Source organism: Oncorhynchus keta, chromosome 21 (assembly GCF_023373465.1).
Source record: "Oncorhynchus keta strain PuntledgeMale-10-30-2019 chromosome 21, Oket_V2, whole genome shotgun sequence".
Lineage (NCBI taxonomy): Eukaryota > Metazoa > Chordata > Actinopteri > Salmoniformes > Salmonidae > Oncorhynchus > Oncorhynchus keta.
The window spans coordinates 36,712,422-36,739,832 of record NC_068441.1 but is presented as its reverse complement, the minus strand read 5'-3'; the positions used below and the strand labels follow the sequence as shown (position 1 = coordinate 36,739,832).

Below are 27,411 nucleotides of genomic sequence, written 5' to 3'. Positions count from 1 at the left end.
TATGCCTGATCTGTGTTAGGGCACAGAAAGTTTACGTCTACTATGAAGAAATAGCCTGTCATTATCACCACCTTTATTTCTTAAAGGTGTAGTGGTATTCACCCTCTATGTCAACTTTTTACACCAGTTGACCGACCTTAACCTGTACATTTACACACCACATTTCACCTGTTTCACTCCCTCATGAAGTACATAAATGTACGCAGACATAAAAGCATTTATAAAATATGTATACATACGGTATGCTGTGCTTGTATGAAAAACATTGCCTGGCTAACAAAACTCCCTGCTCTGGCAAAACGCTACGCTCACGGACATTCCTTTATTTTCCTCAATGAGTCTGGGTCTGAGTACCTCCCTGACTACTTCTAGAATGCAAACATATTCTGTTCTGATATAACCGTTCTGATTGGGCCCAGAAAATGTATGGGTGGGCCAGAGCCAGCCCAGAACACATGGGTAAAGAGGTGTTTTGAAAATTCATCATTGGCTTTGATACACTGATTGGTTAGAGATGATCCAATCGCTGATTACTTTGTTTTGCACAACAACCCTTATTTTGACGTCACCACAAACAACTTCAATGATGGCAATCTGACAAGTATATAGTTACCATAGAGCAGAGGAATAATTCAGTTTGAGTCATCAGGCAATGAAAAACATACTCAAACAGTCGAAAATACACACATAAATGAGTACACACACGTTCACACACGCACGCGCACGCACGCACGCACGCACGCACGCACGCACGCACGCACGCACACACACACACACACACACACACACACACACACACACACACACACACACACTCAAGCACTAAGACTTGCATCCTCTCTGTTGCCAAACTACTTTGAAATGAGGCCCCTAATAATTAGTGCAAATCAGTTTCTACTGTGTAATTGTATACCTGCCTGGAAAATGTGGACGTGAGCTCTCTATTCCACCTATTTCTCTTTTCCTCTTTCCCTCTCTGTGTTTCGGCACTCCAGGTCCGCTCCTCTATTGTCATTCCTAAGTCGCCACTGAGAGAGCGAGCCCTGGCAGAAAGAACAGCTATCTACAGAAAGCCCCTCCTTTTCCTCCTGTACCTCTCCCCCTCGCTCCCTCCCCCTTCCTCTCCCCCTCGCTCCCTCCCCCTTCCTCTCCGCCTCGCTCCCTCCCCCTTCCTCTCCCACTGAATGACAACACCACTCCCCCAACCGTAAAATGTGAACAGTTAATCACGAACAAAGTACAGTAAAAAGCATGACACATGCACACATAGACTCTCACTCATGCAGTCTTACACATTCACTCACACATTAGTAATGTACACAGCACGTACAGTATCACACAGAGTAGACACACACACAGAAAGGACACCCTTCTTTCCTCCCACCTTATCTTATGAAATCCAGCAGGATGTGACTGTACCTGCCTTTCCAGCTCCCCTCACTCTGTAGCTATCTTCTTCCCCTCTCTTTCTCTCTCTCCTTTTCTCTGCTTTCCCTTATTGTTCTGTCAGTTTTATTTATCCTACCTCCCTCATCCAGTCTGCCCTCCCTTTTTTTATTCCCCTCATTTTTCTCTTTCCGTCCCCCACTCTGCAAAAATGTTTTGATTTCATGATGAATTCATGTTAGTTTACAACTCAACCAAATAAAAAAAATGTAAAACAACACTGTATGCTCAGGGCTCATTTTGAAAAATTCAAACCCCCTTCTCAATCAGTTATTGGACTAATAGGAGCAGTAAGGAGCAAACACATTACAGTGCAATGAATCATAGCAAAATTACTGCTTAAATAGTGGGGATAGAGAGAAGAGAAAGACAGAGTAAGAGAGAGAAATAGAGAGAGAGAGAAAAAGAGAGAGAGAGAGAGAGAGAGAGAGAGAGAGAGAGAGAGAGAGAGAGAGAGAGAGAGAGAAAAGGAGAGAGAGAGAGAGAGAGAGAGAGAGAGAGAGGAGCTGCCAGAAGGGGAGCTGGGTCAGGGGGTCTGTGTTGTTCCAGTGTCTGACAAATGGAATGCTACTCTGTGGTGATGTCACAGGTGCAGGAGGGCATACCCAGTAATGACATCAGCCCCTAAAATCTAGGCCCCTCCACCACAACTTCCCTTCATCAAGAACCCAGATGCAGAAAGGGGGAAATGGACAACACAACTCTAATACTTCTGTAAGAGAAGAGATGGCCATTGTAGGAAAACAGCACATAATGTTACATCACTTTGAAATAAATCGCCTTTTGGTTTATTCAGTACAAATAGGGCGATTCCAAGGGAAACACAAACAGGATGATGATGATGAACATTTCACAACAAGTGTGTTTGTAAAAGGACAGAAAAGGCATGTAGGCATGATTTGGCCACAAATAAAACCCTGTTCTCAACTTTAATCTGGTTTTATTCGCAACTATTTAAAACCCTAGACATAACGCTGGCATCATAAACCAAATAATGGTCTAATTGCTCTTTTGTTTAGTTGATAAAGCATGATTCCTGTCTGTACTTCCTGTTTGACTGTAAGTCGCCCAGGACAAGAACATCTGCTAAATTACTAAAATGTAAATCTACTAGGATTGCGCAACAGGGTGATGACTACTTTTTGAAGGGACGAGGTACACCCAGTAGAGACAACAGTTACCACACACCTTTCCCTCTGGTCTTTGAACCTCAGTTCATCCCTATCTTCAACCCTCTCCTTCTCATCATTCCCCCATTTGACTTACCACTCAACCACTTCCTTACCACCTTCTATCTTTCACTGTATACTCACCCCTCTTAAATAATATAAATTATCATCACAGTTGTTATAGTTTGAATAGTCAACTCGGGACATCTGGTAAATAGACTACAACTCCTAGCTACAGCTCAAATCTATACCGTATCTATACCATACAGTTTCATGTAAGCCACTTAGCCAGAGAACAAACTGTATATTTGTGGCTCTAGCAACCACGTCCTTGTCACTGTGGTAATAGACTGGTTAATAATTCAAGAGAAGACAGAGGAAAGAAACAACAGATCTTGTGTAAGCAGGTTTAGGTCTCCCTTCACTGGTCCAAAACCACACAGTGTCATAACAAGGTCATAAACAACAATTCATATTTTAATATTGCTATGATTTATGACAAAAATGGTGTACGTCTATGGGACAAAACAGTATCAATGATTAATATGTGTAAATGGGGACATTATTGGATTTCAACATATCACAGAGTGAGACAGGCCAGTAGATGGCTGTATTTGAAGAACAAGTTATTTTTCTCTATCTGAGGTAGAGTGAAACAGGGACTGGTCTGTGTTGTGGTATTCTGCAGCCTGATAGTCTCTCTGTGTGTCTCTGTCTGATGACATGGAGCACAGGCTTCTCCTTGGTGACATGTGCTGCTGTGTGTTGCTGGAGTGCTGGGCAGATCTGCTGGGAATGTCTTCTTTTGCTTCCACCTAAAAAGCAATAGAACAAAAGAGAATACTGACATGAAGATACAGAAAATTATTTGGAATCAATTATTACCGTATGATCACAAAAGTCTGTGCCATAAGAGCGGAAGAATCTTTCCCGTTTTGTGTTTTCTCCCCGTTCTCTAAAGGTCCTTGAAGCAGAAATGAAAAGTCTGTGCCATTAGAGGTATTGTGTTTTCTCCCCGGTCCCTAAAGGTCCTTGAAGCAGAAATGAAAAGTCTGTGCCATTAGAGGTATTGTGTTTTCTCCCCGGTCCCTAAAGGTCCTTGAAGCAGAAATGAAAAGTCTGTGCCATTAGAGGTATTGTGTTTTCTCCCCGGTCCCTAAAGGTCCTTGAAGCAGAAATTAAAAGTCTGTTCCATTAGAGGTATTGTGTTTTCTCCCCGGTACCTAAAGGTCCTTGAAGCAAAAATGAAAAGTCTGTGCCATTAGAGGTATTGTGTTTTCTCCCCAGTCCCTAAAGGTCCTTGAAGCAGAAATGAAAGAGAAAACATAACCGATTTCAACTAAATTATTGATGCATTCTATTATTGATGCTCATTCTAACATTCTTCTTGTAAGCAAAGCTTTATTAAATCTTCTACGGCAAAGTTATGACAGACGAGAAGCTGCATGTATGTAATTACAGACAAGTTTACTAACAAATAGCCTACCCAATGTTGGCAGAAATATTATCTTGGCTTTTTAGAAACATGTCTAGGTTTAAACTATTGTTTTCCCGCACCCCTGTGAAATGACTTTGCTGTCCCTGCAGAGAGAGAAAGGGAAGATGAAAAAGAGAGAGAGACAGAGAGAGAGAGAGAGAGAGAGAGAGAGAGAAGGTGAGCAAACACCGAGCAAGAGTGAGATGTGTACAGGCTGTGGAGCCACATTAACCTGGGTCAGGGCTTGGAGGAGGTCATGAGAAGGTAAGAGACAGACAAATTCCCCCAGGAAGGTGATGAGGATGTGGAGCATGTCGGTCCAGCGGCCCACCATCAGCATGAGCACCAGCAGGGCTCCCAGACGCAAAGCCACCGTGTGCAGCAAGGCCTCACTGCCAGGGCGTCGATTCCGCTCCTCTGTGGAGGGCAATAGAGAAGACAATGAACAAATGTGACACTACTAGGGTGCTAGATAAATGTATACTGATAATGTACATTTGTATATACACTGTATATCAACTGTATATTTGTAGAGCCATTGCTCAATCTCTTATAGCTCTATGCTCACTCTACCTATTTGTATATAATGTATGTAAACACTGTGTAAACTCCGCTGTCTGTATTCTGTCTCTGATTGTTGTCTATCACTAGCAACACCATATCACCAAGTAAAATTCAGGTATGTGTAAATGTACATGGCAAATAAAGGTGATTCTGTTCAGTAGGGCACACTGCAAAGTTTTGTGACTGAACATGAAAATATGTGTTCTTATTGGACAAATTGAGGTAGTACTTGCCCCATTACACTCTGTTGTGAAATGTTTCCTCACTACTGAACACGATCCTGATCTTATAGAGGCTATTCTACTTGTTGTGGTGCTACTTCTCTCAATTGATTGATTCAACTCAATGGAAATCAAGTCAATCTAAGTGATGCATCACCTTGGACATAGACCACCAACAGGGTGTAGCAGATGGTCAGTGGTGTCCAGAACCTCAGAGACTCCGCCTCGGACAGGAAGTGGTGGTGCACGGTGGCGAGGCCGGCCACGCCAGCCACAGCAAAAGCCAGGAGCACGGCTCTCTGCAGCGAGGGGAGCAGGGAGTGGCCGGAGTTCAGGAGGGTGATGCAGACCCCACAGTAACGCTGGGAGCTGTGTATGTGGTAGAGCCTGGAGACGTGGCCCCAGAGAAAGTGGCAGTGACCTGCCAGCAGCCAGCTGAGACCGGCCGCCAGCAAGAGGCTGAGTGAGCGATGGGGAGCCCCCTCCTGGAGGAAGTGGAGACTGCAACTCAGAGCACAGCCTAGAGAAAACTGGCACTGGACCAGCATGAGCTTGGTGCTGCCTGGGAGGACATCCTGAGTGGGTGGGCGGGCGGGCGGGCGGGCAGGCAGGCAGGCAGGCAGGCAGGCAGGCAGGCAGGCAGATTAATGCATGGATTAAGGAATACATTTATAGAACAATGAATGACAATGTCCCCCAAAACAAAACACAAAAATAACACTGGTGTACCATATTTACAAAAGGAACCAAAAAACAATATTAAACACACTGTGTTGATGTGTGCGTGTTTGTGTGTGTCTCACCGGTCCTGCAGTGATCCAGGCAGTGACGGCTCTGAGGGAGAACTCCAGGACCACTAGAGAGGAGACCCGGGGGCCGACCAGAGACAGGAGGCCAGTCAGGAACCAAAACTGCAGCACACCACTCAACCCATGTCCCCCCAACGGCTTGTTCCCTGCTGCAGGCGAAGACTCTGACCTTCCCTTGTCTTTACTGCCCCCATTATATTCAGAGCCACTGCTACAGGGGAGAGATTAAGTTAAGTGTACACCAGTAACGTTGTACACATATGCACTATCGCATACAACATTGCATTTGATGTAAGCATTCATGAACACAGGTTATTCATGAACACAGGTTATTCATGAACACAGGTTATTCATGAACACAGGTTATTCATGAACACAGGTTATTCATGAACACAGGTTATTCATGAACACCGTAGAGGTTATTTATTGTTTTGAGACAATAAATATTAAAAAGCAACAGTATCTCACCTGATTGACTGAAGGAGTAGGTGAACTCTCATGAGATTATAGAACACTGAGATTCCACACGCACCAACCAGACCTGAGGAACACAAGCACAGACGTGCGCGTTACTATCAGCATCACCAATAAAGTTTCTGAACATGATCGTTTCATCATCACCACCATAATTCAAGGACTTAATTAATATGAAACCGGTGCAATAACATAGACGCGAACGGATAAATGCATAACCGTATAGCGACCCACCTTGCAATACACAGTCAAAAGGGTTGGAGTCAAATGGCAGCCACACCGGGATCCACGCTAGCCAATTTGAGGGAGACATTGACATTTTTTCGTTTTTTCTGACTGGCACGATGCGCGCAAGTATGTGTTATGCATCCAAAGCTAGAAACTTCGATCCGAAATGTACAGTGATATTGCCATTGATTAGAAACGCAGTGACGAAGTAGGAGGTATTAGTATCCTTTCCTCCGCAACACGAAATTCTTCAGATGGTTTTCATGTTGCCTTCATTTTCACCGTATTGATCACTTGTGTGTTCTCTTCGTGTTGAAGTTTCAAAGGTCGTATGATTGTGGTCTGACGTGTGCCCCCCTGTCCGAGGAGGCCTAGATGTTTCGTGATCAAAAGGGGTTGCAATAGATGATTGTCTGAAATCGCATCAAGGGAATCTGCTAGATTAGAAAAAAATGCATTCTCAGAAACTAGACTGGGGTACTCATCTCTGCCGTCAATGGGGTCTGTGAATATTAAAACGGATGTGTATTCCAATTTTAAAGTAGAATGGTCTTTATTAATGGCAATTCAATATAACAATTATACATATACTTCAATTAGTTCAAATTATTTTACATTTTTTTCATCTTCAGACATGCACAAGTCAAAGCATTTTTATTTTCACACATTACATGGAAATGACAAATAATATCAGTAAAACTGTTGCCTCGAAATTATCTGACCAACCTTCGTCTTGCTTCATTAATAATGGGCCTTATTGTGCACAGTTTGACTTTGGATCTTAAAGCGGCAATCAGCAGTTGAATCCATAAAAAAAGATAAAAGAGACCTCCCCGATTCCTGTTTTGGTCAAAGTTTAGGGATGTGGCTGGAGAAATGTAACCACTCTTAAATCCATAGACCATCCATGATATCAAAATTATAGTTGTAACCATGTTTTGAGGATATATAGTGTTTATTTACATTTGCACTTTGTTTACAAACACTGGAGTAAAACAAGCTTATATTTTGGGTTCTGATGGGCTATTCCATTTGAACTAAGCTCATGGAGAAATTCTAAGTTATATTCTTTAAGAATCAATGGATACATATAATTTATGTATAAGTCCAAAAATGTATATAGCAACTGCAGATTGCCCCTTTAAGGCTTAGGCATGGAGTGAGCCTCATCTTCCACATCATCACTGTCCAGGAACTTGCAGTGTCAGTCAAATAAACTGGAGATGGAACAAATTGTTTAAGTTAAGTGATGTATGTCAAGCCATTATGTATCATTTCTGTCAACCACTGAGTGAGTGCAAGAGTGTCTACTCCTCAATGTCTCTCCTTCTCTCCACCAATGGACCTGTCAATTATTAAACCTCAACTCTGTCCATGTACAGTATGAGGCCCTCTCTCTCAGGTCTGGCTCTGACGAAGGCAACAGACCAAAACCTGTTTGGTTTAGTAATTAATCATTATTTTAAAATTCAACTTCCATTGTCATCCAGGATTGACTGAATATCCTCTTCTCTTCAGCTCTGGTTCTGGACGTCCTGGAAGGCTCTCTGTCTCATCAGGTCCCAGAAGAGCATGCTGAGAATGGTGTGAGGGCACAGGCGGAAGAATACAGGACCCATGCCTTTATAAAGTCCCAGCACACCTTCGGTCCGACACACCTTCACCAGACAGTCTGAGAAGCCCTGGTACAGACGACCCTAACAGACAGGCAAGAGAGGCAGAGGATAAAACTGTGAGTTCAACAGCTATAGATAGTTACAGTATAGATATTTATATATATATTGGAGTTGAACAGCTAAGAGCCAGGGTGTACAGTATATGGAGAAGGAAAGCCAAGAGAGAGGCCAGGGAATATCAGGGTGAATTGGGCAATGCCAATAATGATGGGTGAAAGACAACAAGATATTGAAAAAAGGCTCACACTATGATGCTCATCCACTGGCTGGTTGTAGAGGCGGGTGCTGATGACATCAAACGGGGTCATGGTGATTGTCACTGCGACTCCACTGATACAGGCAGCTGTCAAGGCAACCAGCCAGCTGTTTGGACTGTACCACTACAAAGACACAGAGAGAAATCAACTAACGGTAGGGGTGCCTGATTATTCATATCTTGTTGGCTTCTTATATCATATGTACCTTGTAAAATAACAATCAACTCAGAAACAATCAATCGTTCTGGATTAGGACTGGTCACTGTATTATGACGACACCGACAGTCATGTGTCATGACTGCAGTAAAATTCCACATGGCCATTGAGTCACGGCATTCTCCTTTTAGTACTCTGGACATGCTTTGGTAGTACCCAACTTGCTAATGACCACCAGGTCATTAATGGCCTGGTACTCAGGGCTCTACTTTCCCTCTAACCACTCTGACATCAATGCACATGCAATGGAAAATCACTTCAAACACATCATCAAAACAGTATCCTGCTTTTACAACTCCCCTCACCGTGATGATCAATTTGAAGAAAAAAGTTTCAACAGCAGGTTGAAACTGAGTGTAAAACATGGTCGTTGTGGATGTTGTTTCAAAGCCTAACAACGAAATGGACAGAGCTTTCTATGGTGATGATGGGCTGGTTTATTCCATATAAGAGCTAGGTATTGTTGATTAGAAAGTCTACTTCAGCATCACTCAGTAGCATGCATACAGCTCCATTCAGTGCATAGTAAGTCATGTCTAACTTGGCTCACTAGTACTATATAATACCCGCTATTACTTTATAGGACTTGTTTCAAATGATCACTTGTACATTCAACATAGCAACTTCATATGCGCACTCGCTCCAGAGTCACAAAAATATCCTTTCTATTTTATTCAGCTAAGTTCAATTATATTTTTCTTACTCTAAAATCATGTAATATAAAATAATGGCATGCATATCTTGTCAGCTAATGAAGAAGCCTACAGCCTATCGCATGGAGCACAGCCACATAACATACAGTAGGCCAACTTATATTCTGTTCTTCAGAAATACATTTTCTTCATATCATAATGTTTATTTAGACGTGACTAAAATAAATAATGGATTTATTGTGATGGTGTATGTTAAATTGATTTATTATACTTTTTTCAATGTAGATGTTCAAAAGGCGTGCATCAGCGGTTTGTTTGAAGCTTGTATGAGTGGAGGCCTGGGGATGCTAAACATGTTTATGTTAATTAACGGCCAATTACCGTGAGACCGGCAGTATTTTACATGACAATAACAGACAACCCTAATCTATAAACACAATCCTTATCTGCTGGTACTGTACTATGATTGCCATCTGCATGTGTGACACCTGTAATGCAATAGGCAACACAGTCTGGGTGTGCATACATGGTTTCTATAGTTACCTGCAGGCATGCCACCCATTCTTTGGTGGAGCTGAAGGTGGCCAATTGGGTGGCTGATCCCACCATGACTCGAGGCACAGCCCCGTTCACACCCCTCCACAGCCCCACCATTCCCTCCCGCCAGTAGATATTGGCGAAGGCACTCGACACCCCCTGAGGGAGGGAAAGGGGATCCTCCATCAGTTAAAGTGATCTGCTTCTTTTTACCACAAGGTGTGGAGAGGTATGCTCTAGTAAACTGTAGCTAGAGGCAACTGGCTTGTAAAGCAAATTCAGAAGAAGACAGATACATTTTGAGGGAGAAAAGTTGAAGTGTCGAACCACATGTGTAGGCTACCATGCATAGCCTAGTGCTTCTCGATGTTGAATATGATGAAAGTGTTTTCAAATGGAAATCCCTCTCTGAAGTATGGACATTGTTCTACTATTAAGTTATGAACTCTGTACTTACATCACTTGTGGACATTTTGCCCACAAATGATAGTGTGTCAGGGTATTGGATTGCTTCAACCTATGGCAAACACAAAGGGATATTCTACTTTACTGTAGAAAACCTGCATACCTTAGATCTATACATTGCCTTGAGCTTCACTGCAGGGTCCTCGGGACCCCAAGAGGTGCATGTTTTGGTTTTTGCCCTAGCACTACACAGCTGATTCAAATAATCAACTAATCATCAAGCTTTGGTCATTTGAATCAGCTGTGTAGTGTTAGGACAAAAAACAAAACGTGCACCCCTTGGGTCCCGAGGACCAAGTTTGGGAAACGCTGTTTTATTGTAAGTGTGAGAGGAGTACCAAGACAAAATAAAGCATGTTTGCCCCTACCTCTGAAACTGAAAGGGTGTTAATACAGGATTTTTGCAATATCAGAGCCATCATTAAAAATGTATTGGCATGGGGCATCCCGAGTGGCGCAGCGGTCTAAGGCACTGCATCGCAGTGCTAGAGGCATCACTACAGACCCAGGTTCGCTAGTGGGCTGTATCACAACTGGCCGTGATCGGGAGTCCCATAGGTTGGTGCACAATTGGCCCAGCGTTGTCCCAGTTAGGGGAGTGTTTGGATGGGGGGGGCTTTACTTGGATCATCTCGCTTTAGCGACTCCTTGTGGCGGCCCGGGCACCTGCAGGCTGACCTCAGTACTCAGGTGAACGGTGTTTCCTCTGACACATTAGTACGGCTGGCTTCCAGGTTAAGTGTGCAGGTGTTAAGAAGCGCGGTTTGGCAGGTCATGTGTCGGAGGACACATGACTCGACCTTCGTCTCCCGAGCCCGTTGGGGAGTTGCAGCAATGAGACCAAGATCAAAAGTGGGGAGAAAAATGGTAAAATTCAAAAACAAATTATTGGCAGGTCTTGAACACAGGGAACAGATGTCCTGCATCCATCCACATGTGATACACATGTACACACACGCATACACCCCTCACCTGATGGTTGTGCTGGTGACCCGCTGCTATGGCCTCAACTGTCTGGGCCTGCAGATGTGTCTTCACCTGTGGAGGAAATATAAGACATAGATTCTTCAATGTATTGAATACACATTTGACATACACAGCATTGCAAAGAGAGCCTCTGCAGTACATCACCCTATAATTAAATAAGCACAACCCTGTCAATATATAGAGACACACTGTTCAGTGTTTACACCTGGTATTAGTTACACAACATGTACACATTTTTCAGCACTCTGCACACACACCCCTTCAGGATGCCCATGATCTCAATTTCACATCTGTCTTTCCTCACTGTTCATCTCTCTAGCTCTTTCACTTTCTCGCTCTCTCTCTCAATGACCGTTGCTTAGGTTATTGAGATGAGTTTGGCTCCCACAGTATACATGCATACATACTCCGGTGGCCGAGCCCTCCCTGGTCTTTAACCCATACCGGGTGTAATCAGAAATCTCTTTCTATCATTCTGTCTCGCTTACCTTCATACACTGCCAAAAAGGACAGGAGGGAGTGCTGGGAAGTATTTGGGGTAGTGCTTGGAAGTGGATACATGCCAGGTATATTTAGTGACCCAGATACTCAGAAACATATCTATATGTATAGTGTTTTCAGAGTGCTGGAGAGATTATGCGGCTCATTGATGTATTGAGCAACAGATGCAGCCTAGACAACAACAACAGTAGCATGAGTATATGAGGGCCACCTTAGGTTATTATATGGGTTATTATACAAGTGAGGCGCAACTGCCTGAACACATGGGGAAATACACAGCCACTGTAGAAGCCACTGCCCTTCGCACAGTAACAATCACATCCCTGAACATAACATGATACGTAACATGCTGAACTGGCTGACTTGATAGATTTAAGCAATAAGGCACAAGAGGGTGTGGTATATACCACAGCTTAGGGCTGTTCTTAAGCGGAGTGCCTGGACACAACCCTTAGCCGTGGTATATTGGCCATATACCACAAAGCCCGAGGTGCCTCATTGCTGTTATAAACTGGTTAACAACTTAATTTGAGCAATAAAAATAAATGTTTTGTCATACCTGTGGTATACGGTCTGATATATCATGGCTGTCAACCAATCAGCATTCAGGGCTCGAACCACCCAGTTTATAATTGTATTTACAGTACCTGCACAGATGCACCAGGTTCTCATAACAGGGAACATGGCTGGTGCAATATTTATGACACTTATGATTATACTCCATAAGGTATGATGCACTGAGTGCTCAAAAAGCCTTTGTTGTGAAATTGGGGCACATACTGTAGGGCAGGGTGTCACGCCTGTACCAGCTCACCCTCTGTGGCGCTCTGGCGCCCACGAACGCCTCTCTGGATGGAATCATTACACACACCTGTCACCATCATTACGCTCATCAGCGCTCATTGGACTCACCTGGACTCCTTCACTTTGTTGTTTGCCCCTCTATATCTGTCTGTTCTCAGTTTGTTCCCAGTGTCAGCATTATTGTCGCTGTCCAGGTTCTGTTTCATGTCCATTGTTTATTAAATGGTCACTCCCTGTACTTGCTTCTCGTCTCCCAGCGTCTGTCCTTAACACAGGGATCATCAACCAGATTCAGCCGCGGGCCGATTTTTTATTGAGCGGATGGTCAGGGGGCCATAACATAATTACAAATATTTTGTAGACTGCAAATTGACGGCAAGAAGCCCAAACAGATATAACATTTGACTAAAACATAATCAATTCAAACGTTGCTTACGTTTGTATACGATAACATACAGTATATCTATCTATTCTGTGGGGAAACTGTGGAAGAGATTTCCTAAATTAAAATCAATTTGAGCTGATTTGCTGTTGTTAATCAGTTTTTACAATGTAGGGTCAACACTGTTGTTACAACCTGGCTCATATTTCGTAACAACAAAGGGAGTCCACGCATGACTTAAATGTATAAAGGAATACATGTATTAAACTAAATAATAATAAATACAGCAATGTTACATAAGCTGTGGACGTCTGTAGGATCAGTAGTGTATGTAGTGTGTGGATGAGTGGAGAGGGTGTTATATGGTGGTGGAAGCCAGCCTGCCAGTCAGGGAAGAGAGAGAGAGTGTTGGCTGATGTGGCCTCCCTTTATAGCCTGCAGGCCAAGCCTGCCCAGGTGCACCACATCAGCTGACGATCCTCTTGCTCTGCCCACTGGCCTCTTGCAACAAGCAGACTACCAAACAGGAGATCCCAGCACACAGAGTGGGAGGGACGTCACACTGTAAATACTGTAGATGCTATATATGTTATGTATGTACATTATGACCCCAAGTGCCTTCCATACCTCTTTACCTTTTACAAAGCTATTGACTACGAGAGAAACAACAAAACAAACATGCTACTCACCAGATAGGCAGGAGAGGCGATGAAGGCACCCAGAGCCCCGGCAATGGCTCCTGACATCAGACTCCCTCCAGGGGCTGCAGTGACACCCACGGCATCACAGTAGGAGTAGAAGCCCAGCCTCACACCGTTCATCAAACCCTGGTACAACAGCCCAGCCGAGAGCCCCTTCTGCAGCCCGCGTAGCCCGTCTGTTCTACCCACCACCCATAGGGCCTGGACCACCCCGCGGTAGTGCCGCTGGTAGGTCCCCCGCGCCCGCAGCTCTCCCTGCAGCTGCAGTCGCGTCTTCACCACCTCCAGGGGGTTAGTGAACACACAGGCCCCGCAGCAAGACAACGAACCCAAGGCAAAGTCCAGCGGGGGCCACAGGGCCAGAGGGAGCTGCGGCGAGGTGACCGTGGCGGCCTGGGAAAGAGGGGGGATTGGGGATGTCATGGCAACTGAATGGAGCTGAATAGAGTGGGAGTTGGGAGACCTGAAGGGAGAGTCTGTGGCAGGGTAGTTTAGAAACTGGCTACCAGTCATCTCTGAAGTGCGGAGTGTCCAATGGTGTCCTGGGTGATGAGTCTACCTACTGCCCAGTCTATGTCAGGGCTTCCAGATGGGTGAGAGGGTATAGAGTGTACTACTGGGTATGGTGCATGTGATCATGAAATCTTGGAAACAGAGGTCAGAACTGTACGGCTGACGGGGACTGGTATGAGAAGAGGTCAGAACTGTACGGCTGACGGGGACTGGTATGAGAAGAGGTCAGAACTGTACGGCTGACGGGGACTGGTATGAGAAGAGGTCAGAACTGTACGGCTGACGGGGACTGGTATGAGAAGAGGTCAGAACTGTACGGCTGACGGGGACTGGTATGAGAAGAGGTCAGAACTGTACGGCTGACGGGGACTGGTATGAGAAGAGGTCAGTGATTACTGCCTGATATGCCTGATATGACGTCACATGTGACCTGTGCTCCTGTTACTGTGCTCCTCTGCCATTGGTGTTCAGTGTTTCTGGGATGATGTTCTTAGATGCCTCATGCTAGTCTGTCCATAAGTATAGTCACATCTTGAGGTCCTCAATGTCCTTGAAAACATTGATGAATTGGGTTAAAGGGTTGTGTGTGTTCACTGAGCTAACTTGTGCAATGATCATTGAGTAAGTCCAGCCAAGAGATCTATCCCAACTTGAGAGACAGCAGAGCCTGTCACCCCTCTGTGACTCTCACGAACACGTACATGTTGGTTGTTTTCCCCTAGGAGACCAACAGGCCTCACAAGACTCGTCTGAACGTCCCCTGGTACCAGTTGAAAAAATGAATGGAAGTATATAAGGAGACTGTTTAGTGCCAAAACAATAAGGGGTTAAATATATGTTTTAAAAAATGAAGAATAGTAATAATGTTTCCTGTTTCTTATATCTCACAGATATATGACAGACACTTCAGAACAAACTTCCTTTTGATTTTTGGGTGGACTATCTGTTGTTCCATGTAGTAAATCTGTTATTCAATGTGTTTGTAAGGGCTAATAGCCCTTAGACTCATGGGTTAAAGGGTTGTGTTTGTTCACTGAGCTAACATGTCTACATGTGCATTGTTATCAGGAGTTATGTAGAGGTGTTATGAGGAGTTATGTAGAGGTGTTATGAGGAGTTATGTAGAGGTGTTATGAGGAGTTATGTAGAGGTGTTATGAGGAGTTATGTAGAGGTGTTATCAGGAGTTATGTAGAGGTGTTATCAGGAGTTATGTAGAGGTGTTATGAGGAGTTATGTAGAGGTGTTATGAGGAGTTATGTAGAGGTGTTATGAGGAGTTATGTAGAGGTGTTATCAGGAGTTATGTAGAGGTGTTATCAGGAGTTATGTAGAGGTGTTATGAGGAGTTATGTAGAGGTGTTATGAGGAGTTATGTAGAGGTGTTATGAGGAGTTATGTAGAGGTGTTATCAGGAGTTATGTAGAGGTGTTATGAGGAGTTATGTAGAGGTGTTATCAGGAGTTATGTAGAGGTGTTATGAGGAGTTATGTAGAGGTGTTATGAGGAGTTATGTAGAGGTGTTATGAGGAGTTATGTAGAGGTGTTATGAGGAGTTATGTAGAGGTGTTATCAGGAGTTATGTAGAGGTGTTATCAGGAGTTATGTAGAGGTGTTATGAGGAGTTATGTAGAGGTGTTATCAGGAGTTATGTAGAGGTGTTATGAGGAGTTATGTAGAGGTGTTATCAGGAGTTATGTAGAGGTGTTATCAGGAGTTATGTAGAGGTGTTATGAGGAGTTATGTAGAGGTGTTATCAGGAGTTATGTAGAGGTGTTATCAGGAGTTATGTAGAGGTGTTATGAGGAGTTATGTAGAGGTGTTATCAGGAGTTATGTAGAGGTGTTATGAGGAGTTATGTAGAGGTGTTATCAGGAGTTATGTAGAGGTGTTATGAGGAGTTATGTAGAGGTGTTATCAGGAGTTATGTAGAGGTGTTATGAGGAGTTATGTAGAGGTGTTATCAGGAGTTATGTAGAGGTGTTATGAGGAGTTATGTAGAGGTGTTATGAGGAGTTATGTAGAGGTGTTATGAGGAGTTATGTAGAGGTGTTATGAGGAGTTATGTAGAGGTGTTATCAGGAGTTATGTAGAGGTGTTATGAGGAGTTATGTAGAGGTGTTCAGGAGTTATGTAGAGGTGTTATCAGGAGTTATGTAGAGGTGTTATCAGGAGTTATGTAGAGGTGTTATGAGGAGTTATGTAGAGGTGTTATGAGGAGTTATGTAGAGGTGTTATGAGGAGTTATGTAGAGGTGTTATCAGGAGTTATGTAGAGGTGTTATCAGGAGTTATGTAGAGGTGTTATCAGGAGGAGTTATGTAGAGGTGTTATGAGGAGTTATGTAGAGGTGTTATGAGGAGTTATGTAGAGGTGTTATGAGGAGTTATGTAGAGTGTTATGAGGAGTTATGTAGAGGTGTTATGAGGAGTTATGTAGAGGTGTTATGAGGAGTTATGTAGAGGTGTTATCAGGAGTTATGTAGAGGTGTTATCAGGAGTTATGTAGAGGTGTTATCAGGAGTTATGTAGAGGTGTTATGAGGAGTTATGTAGAGGTGTTATCAGGAGTTATGTAGAGGTGTTATCAGGAGTTATGTAGAGGTGTTATCAGGAGTTATGTAGAGGTGTTATCAGGAGTTATGTAGAGGTGTTATGAGGAGTTATGTAGAGAGTGTTATCAGGAGTTATGTAGAGGTGTTATCAGGAGTTATGTAGAGGTGTTATGAGGAGTTATGTAGAGGTGTTATCAGGAGTTATGTAGAGGTGTTATCAGGAGTTATGTAGAGGTGTTATCAGGAGTTATGTAGAGGTGTTATCAGGAGTTATGTAGAGGTGTTATGAGGAGTTATGTAGAGGTGTTATCAGGAGTTATGTAGAGGTGTTATCAGGAGTTATGTAGAGGTGTTATGAGGAGTTATGTAGAGGTGTTATCAGGAGTTATGTAGAGGTGTTATCAGGAGTTATGTAGAGGTGTTATGAGGAGTTATGTAGAGGTGTTATGAGGAGTTAAGTAGAGGTGTTATGAGGAGTTATGTAGAGGTGTTATGAGGAGTTATGTAGAGGTGTTATCAGGAGTTATGTAGAGGTGTTATGAGGAGTTATGTAGAGGTGTTATCAGGAGTTATGTAGAGGTGTTATGAGGAGTTATGTAGAGGTGTTATGAGGAGTTATGTAGAGGTGTTATCAGGAGTTATGTAGAGGTGTTATCAGGAGTTATGTAGAGGTGTTATGAGGAGTTATGTAGAGGTGTTATAAGGAGTTATGTAGAGGTGTTATCAGGAGTTATGTAGAGGTGTTATGTAGAGGTGTTATCAGGAGTTATGTAGAGGTGTTATGAGGAGTTATGTAGAGGTGTTATGAGGAGTTATGTAGAGGTGTTATCAGGAGTTATGTAGAGGTGTTATCAGGAGTTATGTAGAGGTGTTATCAGGAGTTATGTAGAGGTGTTATGAGGAGTTATGTAGAGGTGTTATCAGGAGTTATGTAGAGGTGTTATCAGGAGTTATGTAGAGGTGTTATGAGGAGTTATGTAGAGGTGTTATCAGGAGTTATGTAGAGGTGTTATGTAGAGGTGTTATCAGGAGTTATGTAGAGGTGTTATGAGGAGTTATGTAGAGGTGTTATCAGGAGTTATGTAGAGGTGTTATGTAGAGGTGTTATCAGGAGTTATGTAGAGGTGTTATGTAGAGGTGTTATGAGGAGTTATGTAGAGGTGTTATCAGGAGTTATGTAGAGGTGTTATCAGGAGTTATGTAGAGGTGTTATGAGGAGTTATGTAGAGGTGTTATGAGGAGTTATGTAGAGGTGTTATCAGGAGTTATGTAGAGGTGTTATCAGGAGTTATGTAGAGGTGTTATGTAGAGGTGTTATCAGGAGTTATGTAGAGGTGTTATGAGGAGTTATGTAGAGGTGTTATCAGGAGTTATGTAGAGGTGTTATCAGGAGTTATGTAGAGGTGTTATGAGGAGTTATGTAGAGGTGTTATCAGGAGATATGTAGAGGTGTTATCAGGAGTTATGTAGAGGTGTTATCAGGAGTTATGTAGAGGTGTTATCAGGAGTTATGTAGAGGTGTTATCAGGAGTTATGTAGAGGTGTTATCAGGAGTTATGTAGAGGTGTTATCAGGAGTTATGTAGAGGTGTTATGAGGAGTTATGTAGAGGTGTTATGTAGAGGTGTTATCAGGAGTTATGTAGAGGTGTTATGAGGAGTTATGTAGAGGTGTTATGTAGAGGTGTTATCAGGAGTTATGTAGAGGTGTTATGAGGAGTTATGTAGAGGAGTTATGTAGAGGTGTTATCAGGAGTTATGTAGAGGTGTTATCAGGAGTTATGTAGAGGTGTTATGTAGAGGTGTTATCAGGAGTTATGTAGAGGTGTTATGAGGAGTTATGTAGAGGTGTTATCAGGAGTTATGTAGAGGTGTTATGTAGAGGTGTTATCAGGAGTTATGTAGAGGTGTTATGTAGAGGTGTTATCAGGAGTTATGTACAGGTGTTATTAGGAGTTATGTAGAGGTGTTATCAGGAGTTATGTAGAGGTGTTATCAGGAGTTATGTAGAGGTGTTATCAGGAGTTATGTAGAGGTGTTATCAGGAGTTATGTAGAGGTGTTATGAGGAGTTATGTAGAGGTGTTATCAGGAGTTATGTAGAGGTGTTATGAGGAGTTATGTAGAGGTGTTAGTTATGTAGTGTTATCAGGAGTTATGTAGAGGTGTTATCAGGAGTTATGTAGAGGTGTTATCAGGAGTTATGTAGAGGTGTTATCAGGAGTTATGTAGAGGTGTTATGAGGAGTTATGTAGAGGTGTTATGTAGAGGTGTTATCAGGAGTTATGTAGAGGTGTTATGAGGAGTTATGTAGAGGTGTTATGTAGAGGTGTTATCAGGAGTTATGTAGAGGTGTTATGAGGAGTTATGTAGAGGTGTTATGTAGAGGTGTTATCAGGAGTTATGTAGAGGTGTTATCAGGAGTTATGTAGAGGTGTTATGTAGAGGTGTTATCAGGAGTTATGTAGAGGTGTTATGAGGAGTTATGTAGAGGAGTTATGTAGAGGTGTTATCAGGAGTTATGTAGAGGTGTTATGTAGAGGTGTTATCAGGAGTTATGTAGAGGTGTTATGAGGAGTTATGTAGAGGTGTTATCAGGAGTTATGTAGAGGTGTTATCAGGAGTTATGTAGAGGTGTTATGAGGAGTTATGTAGAGGTGTTATGAGGAGTTATGTAGAGGTGTTATGAGGAGTTATGTAGAGGTGTTATCAGGAGTTATGTAGAGGTGTTATCAGGAGTTATGTAGAGGTGTTATGTAGAGGTGTTATCAGGAGTTATGTAGAGGTGTTATGAGGAGTTATGTAGAGGTGTTATCAGGAGTTATGTAGAGGTGTTATCAGGAGTTATGTAGAGGTGTTATGAGGAGTTATGTAGAGGTGTTATCAGGAGTTATGTAGAGGTGTTATCAGGAGTTATGTAGAGGTGTTATCAGGAGTTATGTAGAGGTGTTATCAGGAGTTATGTAGAGGTGTTATCAGGAGTTATGTAGAGGTGTTATCAGGAGTTATGTAGAGGTGTTATCAGGAGTTATGTAGAGGTGTTATGAGGAGTTATGTAGAGGTGTTATGTAGAGGTGTTATCAGGAGTTATGTAGAGGTGTTATGAGGAGTTATGTAGAGGTGTTATGTAGAGGTGTTATCAGGAGTTATGTAGAGGTGTTATGAGGAGTTATGTAGAGGAGTTATGTAGAGGTGTTATCAGGAGTTATGTAGAGGTGTTATCAGGAGTTATGTAGAGGTGTTATGTAGAGGTGTTATCAGGAGTTATGTAGAGGTGTTATCAGGAGTTATGTAGAGGTGTTATGAGGAGTTATGTAGAGGTGTTATCAGGAGTTATGTAGAGGTGTTATGTAGAGGTGTTATCAGGAGTTATGTAGAGGTGTTATGTAGAGGTGTTATCAGGAGTTATGTAGAGGTGTTATGAGGAGTTATGTAGAGGTGTTATCAGGAGTTATGTAGAGGTGTTATCAGGAGTTATGTAGAGGTGTTATGAGGAGTTATGTAGAGGTGTTATCAGGAGTTATGTAGAGGTGTTATCAGGAGTTATGTAGAGGTGTTATCAGGAGTTATGTAGAGGTGTTATCAGGAGTTATGTAGAGGTGTTATCAGGAGTTATGTAGAGGTGTTATCAGGAGTTATGTAGAGGTGTTATGAGGAGTTATGTAGAGGTGTTATCAGGAGTTATGTAGAGGTGTTATCAGGAGTTATGTAGAGGTGTTATCAGGAGTTATGTAGAGGTGTTATCAGGAGTTATGTAGAGGTGTTATGAGGAGTTATGTAGAGGTGTTATGTAGAGGTGTTATCAGGAGTTATGTAGAGGTGTTATGAGGAGTTATGTAGAGGTGTTATGTAGAGGTGTTATCAGGAGTTATGTAGAGGTGTTATGAGGAGTTATGTAGAGGTGTTATGTAGAGGTGTTATCAGGAGTTATGTAGAGGTGTTATGAGGAGTTATGTAGAGGTGTTATGTAGAGGTGTTATCAGGAGTTATGTAGAGGTGTTATGAGGAGTTATGTAGAGGAGTTATGTAGAGGTGTTATCAGGAGTTATGTAGAGGTGTTATGTAGAGGTGTTATCAGGAGTTATGTAGAGGTGTTATGAGGAGTTATGTAGAGGTGTTATCAGGAGTTATGTAGAGGTGTTATCAGGAGTTATGTAGAGGTGTTATGAGGAGTTATGTAGAGGTGTTATCAGGAGTTATGTAGAGGTGTTATCAGGAGTTATGTAGAGGTGTTATCAGGAGTTATGTAGAGGTGTTATCAGGAGTTATGTAGAGGTGTTATCAGGAGTTATGTAGAGGTGTTATCAGGAGTTATGTAGAGGTGTTATGAGGAGTTATGTAGAGGTGTTATGTAGAGGTGTTATCAGGAGTTATGTAGAGGTGTTATCAGGAGTTATGTAGAGGTGTTATCAGGAGTTATGTAGAGGTGTTATCAGGAGTTATGTAGAGGTGTTATGAGTAGTTATGTAGAGGTGTTATGTAGAGGTGTTATCAGGACTTATGTAGAGGTGTTATGAGGAGTTATGTAGAGGTGTTATGTAGAGGTGTTATCAGGAGTTATGTAGAGGTGTTATGAGGAGTTATGTAGAGGAGTTATGTAGAGGTGTTATCAGGAGTTATGTAGAGGTGTTATGAGGAGTTATGTAGAGGTGTTATCAGGAGTTATGTAGAGGTGTTATCAGGAGTTATGTAGAGGTGTTATGAGGAGTTATGTAGAGGTGTTATGTAGAGGTGTTATCAGGAGTTATGTAGAGGTGTTATGAGGAGTTATGTAGAGGAGTTATGTAGAGGTGTTATCAGGAGTTATGTAGAGGTGTTATCAGGAGTTATGTAGAGGTGTTATGTAGAGGTGTTATCAGGAGTTATGTAGAGGTGTTATGAGGAGTTATGTAGAGGTGTTATCAGGAGTTATGTAGAGGTGTTATCAGGAGTTATGTAGAGGTGTTATCAGGAGTTATGTAGAGGTGTTATCAGGAGTTATGTAGAGGTGTTATCAGGAGTTATGTAGAGGTGTTATGAGGAGTTATGTAGAGGTGTTATGTAGAGGTGTTATCAGGAGTTATGTAGAGGTGTTATCAGGAGTTATGTAGAGGTGTTATCAGGAGTTATGTAGAGGTGTTATCAGGAGTTATGTAGAGGTGTTATGAGGAGTTATGTAGAGGTGTTATGTAGAGGTGTTATCAGGAGTTATGTAGAGGTGTTATGAGGAGTTATGTAGAGGTGTTATGTAGAGGTGTTATCAGGAGTTATCTAGAGGTGTTATGAGGAGTTATGTAGAGGAGTTATGTAGAGGTGTTATCAGGAGTTATGTAGAGGTGTTATGAGGAGTTATGTAGAGGTGTTATGTAGAGGTGTTATTATGAGTTATGTAGAGGTGTTATCAGGAGTTATGTAGAGGTGTTATCAGGAGTTATGTAGAGGTGTTATGAGAAGTTATGTAGAGGTGTTATGTAGAGGTGTTATCAGGAGTTATCTAGAGGTGTTATGAGGAGTTATGTAGAGGAGTTATGTAGAGGTGTTATCAGGAGTTATGTAGAGGTGTTATCAGGAGTTATGTAGAGGTGTTATCAGGAGTTATGTAGAGGTGTTATCAGGAGTTATGTAGAGGTGTTATGAGGAGTTATGTAGAGGTGTTATGTAGAGGTGTTATCAGGAGTTATGTAGAGGTGTTATGAGGAGTTATGTGAGGAGTTAGAGGTGTTATCAGGAGTTATGTAGAGTGTTATGAGGAGTTATGTAGAGGAGTTATGTAGAGGTGTTATCAGGAGTTATGTAGAGGTGTTATGAGGAGTTATGTAGAGGTGTTATGTAGAGGTGTTATCAGGAGTTATGTAGAGGTGTTATCAGGAGTTATGTAGAGGTGTTATCAGGAGTTATGTAGAGGTGTTATCAGGAGTTATGTAGAGGTGTTATGAGGAGTTATGTAGGAGGTGTTATGTAGAGGTGTTATCAGGAGTTATGTAGAGGTGTTATGAGGAGTTATGTAGAGGTGTTATGTAGAGGTGTTATCAGGAGTTATCTAGAGGTGTTATGAGGAGTTATGTAGAGGAGTTATGTAGAGGTGTTATCAGGAGTTATGTAGAGGTGTTATGAGGAGTTATGTAGAGGTGTTATGTAGAGGTGTTATCAGGAGTTATGTAGAGGTGTTATCAGGAGTTATGTAGAGGTGTTATCAGGAGTTATGTAGAGGTGTTATCAGGAGTTATGTAGAGGTGTTATGTAGAGGTGTTATCAGGAGTTATGTAGAGGTGTTATGAGGAGTTATGTAGAGGTGTTATGTAGAGGTGTTATCAGGAGTTATGTAGAGGTGTTATCAGGAGTTATGTAGAGGTGTTATCAGGAGTTATGTAAGTGAGGAGTTATGTAGAGGTGTTATGAGGAGTTATGTAGAGGTGTTATGTAGAGGTGTTATCAGGAGTTATGTAGAGGTGTTATGAGGAGTTATGTAGAGGTGTTATCAGGAGTTATCTAGAGGTGTTATGAGGAGTTATGTAGAGGAGTTATGTAGAGGTGTTATCAGGAGTTATGTAGAGGTGTTATGAGGAGTTATGTAGAGGTGTTATGTAGAGGTGTTATCATGAGTTATGTAGAGGTGTTATCAGGAGTTATGTAGAGGTGTTATCAGGAGTTATGTAGAGGTGTTATGAGAAGTTATGTAGAGGTGTTATGTAGAGGTGTTATCAGGAGTTATCTAGAGGTGTTATGAGGAGTTATGTAGAGGAGTTATGTAGAGGTGTTATCAGGAGTTATGTAGAGGTGTTATCAGGAGTTATGTAGAGGTGTTATGAGAAGTTATGTAGAGGTGTTATGTAGAGGTGTTATCAGGAGTTATCTAGAGGTGTTATGAGGAGTTATGTAGAGGAGTTATGTAGAGGTGTTATCAGGAGTTATGTAGAGGTGTTATCAGGAGTTATGTAGAGGTGTTATGAGGAGTTATGTAGAGGTGTTATGTAGAGGTGTTATCATGAGTTATGTAGAGGTGTTATCAGGAGTTATGTAGAGGTGTTATCAGGAGTTATGTAGAGGTGTTATGTAGAGGTGTTATCAGGAGTTAGTTAGAGGTGTTATGAGGAGTTATGGTGTTATGTAGAGGTGTTATCAGGAGTTATGTAGAGGTGTTATCAGGAGTTATGTAGAGGTGTTATCAGGAGTTATGTAGAGGTGTTATCAGGAGTTATGTAGAGGTGTTATGAGGAGTTATGTAGAGGAGTTATGTAGAGGTGTTATCAGGAGTTATGTAGAGGTGTTATGAGGAGTTATGTAGAGGTGTTATGTAGAGGTGTTATCAGGAGTTATGTAGAGGTGTTATGAGGAGTTATGTAGAGGTGTTATGTAGAGGTGTTATCAGGAGTTATGTAGAGGTGTTATGAGGAGTTATGTAGGAGGTGTTATGTAGAGGTGTTATCAGGAGTTATGTAGAGGTGTTATGAGGAGTTATGTAGAGGAGTTATGTAGAGTTATGTAGAGGTGTTATCAGGAGTTATGTAGAGGTGTTATAGAGGAGTTATGTAGAGTGTTATGTAGAGGTGTTATCAGGAGTTATGTAGAGAATGAGGTGTTATCAGGAGTTATGTAGAGGTGTTATCAGGAGTTATGTAGAGGTGTTATGAGGAGTTATGTAGAGGTGTTATGTAGAGGTGTTATCAGGAGTTATCTAGAGGTGTTATGAGGAGTTATGTAGAGGAGTTATGTAGAGGTGTTATCAGAGGAGTTATGTAGAGGTGTTATCAGGGTTATCAGGAGTTATGTAGAGTGTTATGAGGAGTTATGTAGAGGTGTTATGTAGAGGTGTTATCAGGAGTTATCTAGAGGTGTTATGAGGAGTTATGTAGAGGAGTTATGTAGAGGTGTTATCAGGAGTTATGTAGAGGTGTTATCAGGAGTTATGTAGAGGTGTTATGAGGAGTTATGTAGAGGTGTTATGTAGAGGTGTTATCAGGAGTTATGTAGAGGTGTTATCAGGAGTTATGTAGAGGTGTTATCAGGAGTTATGTAGAGGTGTTATCAGGAGTTATGTAGAGGTGTTATGTAGAGGTGTTATCAGGAGTTATGTAGAGGTGTTATGAGGAGTTATGTAGAGGTGTTATCAGGAGTTATGTAGAGGTGTTATCAGGAGTTATGTAGAGGTGTTATCAGGAGTTATGTAGAGGTGTTATCAGGAGTTATGTAGAGGTGTTATCAGGAGTTATGTAGAGGTGTTATCAGGAGTTAGAGGTGTTATGAGGAGTTATGTAGAGGTGTTATGTAGAGGTGTTATCAGGAGTTATGTAGAGGTGTTATCAGGAGTTATGTAGAGGTGTTATCAGGAGTTATTAGAGGTGTTATGTAGAGGTGTTATCAGGAGTTATGTAGAGGTGTTATGAGGAGTTATGTACCAGCACAAAAACATCCTGTGGCGGACTGGAGTTATGTAGAGGTGTTATGTTCAGGGAAGTGTTATCAGGAGTTATCAGGAAAGCTAAGGTGTTCTTCAGGCAGAAGTTTGCATCCTGTAGCTCCAACTCCAAAAAGTTCTGGGACACTGTGAAGTCCATAACAAGAGCACCTTAGCTGCCCACTGCAGAGGTGTTATCAGGAGTTATGATTAGAGGTGTTATCAAGGAGTTATGTACTCGGCCAACAGCCCCCCCCGTAGTTCCTCACCCAAGGAGTTATGTAGAGGTGTTATCAGGAGTTATGTAGATCTGCCGTGTCGCAACCCCTATTATGAGGAGTTATGTAGAGTGTTGCAGTCATGTAGAGACACCCTGGTTATGTTATCCATCCTGGAGTTATCTAGAGGTGTTATCAACAAACAGGAGTTATGTGTTAGAGAGGTGTTATCAGGAGTTATGTAGAGGTGTTATGAGGAGTTATGTAGAGTGTTATCAGGAGTTATGTAGAGGTGTTATCAGGAGTTATGTAGAGGTGTTATGAGGAGTTATGTAGTGAGGAGTTATGTACCCAGGAGTTATGGAGTTATGTAGAGGTGTTATCAGGAGTTATGTAGAGGTGTTATCCAACTGTAGAGGTGTTATGTGTGTTATCAGGAGTTATGTAGAGGTGTTATACAGTACTGTGCAGTCAGGAGTTATGACTGCCTTGCAAAGTTGTTATCAGAGGAGTTATTCCGCAAATCAGAGGGTGTTATCAGGAGTCTTATGTAGAGGTGTTATCTTTTCTCTGTATATCAATGAGTTATGTAGCAAAGTGTTATCAGGTGTTATGTAGAGGTGTTATCAGGAGTTATGCTCTAGAGGTGTTATGAGCTATCAAACCCCAAACGAGCTTATGTCCAGAGGTGTTATCTCCAACTGGTGTTATCAGGACCGTTATCTAGAGGTGTTATGAGGAGTTATGTAGAGGTAAGTATGTAGACTGCAAACTTTTATCAGGAGTTATCTAAGGTGTTATCCAGGAGTTATGTAGAGGTGTTATCAGGAGTTATGTAGAGGTGTTATCAGGAGTTATCTAGAGGTGTTATGAGGAGTTATGTAGAGGTGTTAACACCCTAGGTGTTATCAGCCATCGTTTTGAGTTATACCACCCACCAGAGGTGTTATGAGGAGTTATGTAGAGGTGTTATGCCAGAGGTGGCCCAGGGAGTTATGTAGAGGTGTTATCTCAGTTATGTAGATGGAGTTATGTAGAGGTGTTATCAGGAGGTGTTATGTAGAGGTGTTATCAGGAGTTATTATCAAGGAGTTATGTAGAGGTGTTATCTGAGGAGTTAGAGGTGTTATCAGGAGTTATGTAGAGGTGTTATGAGGAGTTATGTAGAGGTGTTATGTAGAGGTGTTATCAGGAGTTATGTAGAGGTGTTATGAGGAGTTATGTAGAGGTGTTATGTAGAGGTGTTATCAGGAGTTATCTAGATATGTGTTATGAGGAGTTATGTAGAGGAGTTATGTAGAGGTGTTATCAGGAGTTATGTAGAGGTGTTATAGAGGAGTTATGTAGAGGTGTTATGTAGAGGTGTTATCAGGGAGTTATGTGTAACTCTGTGTGTTATCAGGAGTTATGTAGAGGTGTTATGTAGAGGTGTTCTCAGGAGTTATCTGAGTTAAATAAATGTGAGAGTGTAGGAGTTATGTAGAGGTGTTATCAGGAGTTATGTAGAGGTGTTATGAGGAGTTATGTAGAGGTGTTATGTAGAGGTGTTATCAGGAGTTATGTAGAGGTGTTATGAGGAGTTATGTAGAGGAGTTATGTAGAGGTGTTATCAGGAGTTATGTAGAGGTGTTATGAGGAGTTATGTAGAGGTGTTATGTAGAGTTATGTAGTTATCAGGAGTTATGTAGAGGTGTTATCAGGAGTTATGTAGAGGTGTTATCAGGAGTTATGTAGAGGTGTTATGAGGAGTTATGTAGAGGTGTTATGTAGAGGTGTTATCAGGAGTTATGTAGAGGTGTTATGAGGAGTTATGTAGAGGAGTTATGTAGAGGTGTTATCAGGAGTTATGTAGAGGTGTTATCAGGAGTTATGTAGAGGTGTTATGTAGAGGTGTTATGAACAGTTATGTGTTATGTAGAGGTGTTATCAGGAGTTATGTAGAGGTTTTAGTTATGTAGAGGAGTTATGTAGAGGTGTTATGAGGAGTTATTAGAGGTGTTATGTAGAGGTGTTATCAGGAGTTATGTAGAGGTGTTATGAGGGAGTTATGTAGAGGAGTTATGTAGAGGTGTTATCAGGAGTTATGTAGAGGAGTTATGTAGAGGTGTTATGTAGAGGTGTTATCCCAGGAGTTATGTAGAGGTGTTATCAGGAGTTATGTAGAGGTGTTATCAGGAGTTATGTAGAGGTGT

General features: G+C 42.0%; 2 protein-coding genes and 1 long non-coding RNA gene across 28 annotated transcripts in view; 1 reads left to right on the top strand and 2 right to left on the bottom strand.

Moving 5' to 3' along the window:
* Positions 1–2,229: 2,229 nt before the first annotated feature.
* LOC118374127 (transmembrane protein 82-like) lies at positions 2,230–6,929 on the bottom strand. Of its 2 annotated transcripts, none has more exons than XM_035760489.2 (6): positions 6,395–6,929; positions 6,155–6,227; positions 5,681–5,897; positions 5,035–5,452; positions 4,325–4,509; positions 2,230–3,430 (listed from the first exon to the last, which is right to left on the bottom strand). In XM_035760489.2, the coding sequence occupies exons 1-6, from the start codon at positions 6,477–6,479 to the stop codon at positions 3,242–3,244; spliced, it is 1,167 nt and encodes a 388-aa protein (XP_035616382.1). In that variant the 5' UTR covers positions 6,480–6,929; the 3' UTR covers positions 2,230–3,241. The 2 variants fall into 2 exon arrangements, with proteins under 2 accessions (XP_035616382.1, XP_035616383.1); XM_035760490.2 differs by having other exon boundaries at positions 5,681–5,894.
* Positions 6,930–7,026: 97 nt separating this feature from the next.
* LOC118374128 (solute carrier family 25 member 34-like) overlaps positions 7,027–27,411 on the bottom strand; it is a 21,044-nt gene continuing 659 nt past the window's right edge. Inside the window, exons 2-6 of one of the 3 annotated variants that reach the window (XM_052473803.1) lie at positions 13,556–13,960; positions 11,165–11,230; positions 9,734–9,886; positions 8,310–8,444; positions 7,027–8,085 (exon numbers count right to left, since the gene is read on the bottom strand). In XM_052473803.1, coding sequence (XP_052329763.1) covers positions 7,903–8,085; positions 8,310–8,444; positions 9,734–9,886; positions 11,165–11,230; positions 13,556–13,960 — 942 coding nt within the window. In that variant the 3' untranslated portion in view covers positions 7,027–7,902. Of the gene's footprint in view, positions 8,086–8,309; positions 8,445–9,733; positions 9,887–11,164; positions 11,231–13,555; positions 14,841–27,411 lie in introns of all 3 variants that reach the window. The other 2 variants (XM_052473801.1, XM_052473802.1) reach the window with 2 other exon arrangements.
* LOC127910357 (uncharacterized) lies at positions 14,850–24,832 on the top strand. Of its 23 annotated transcripts, XR_008074530.1 has the most exons (9): positions 14,850–15,368; positions 15,461–15,989; positions 16,059–16,173; positions 16,241–16,355; positions 17,164–17,255; positions 17,407–18,535; positions 19,193–20,482; positions 23,079–23,524; positions 24,521–24,832. It is a non-coding gene; the product is annotated as an uncharacterized LOC127910357 (long non-coding RNA). The 23 variants fall into 23 exon arrangements; XR_008074519.1 differs by lacking the exon at positions 16,241–16,355 and having other exon boundaries at positions 15,461–16,196; positions 17,049–17,255; positions 17,407–17,672; positions 17,929–18,535; XR_008074516.1 differs by lacking the exon at positions 16,241–16,355 and having other exon boundaries at positions 15,461–16,196; positions 17,049–17,255; positions 17,407–17,754; positions 17,965–18,535.

Bases quoted from the DNA above. Each gene is read 5' to 3' on its own strand.
- LOC118374127 (XM_035760489.2), bottom strand. From the start codon at position 6,479: ATGTCAATGTCTCCCTCAAATTGGCTAGCGTGGATCCCGGTGTGGCTG. The intron at 5,898-6,154 runs GTGAGATACTGT...TCTCCCCTGTAG, and splicing joins CTACTCCTTCAGTCAATCAG to CAGTGGCTCTGAATATAATG. The intron at 5,453-5,680 runs GTGAGACACACA...CCACCCACTCAG, and splicing joins CCTGGATCACTGCAGGACCG to GATGTCCTCCCAGGCAGCAC.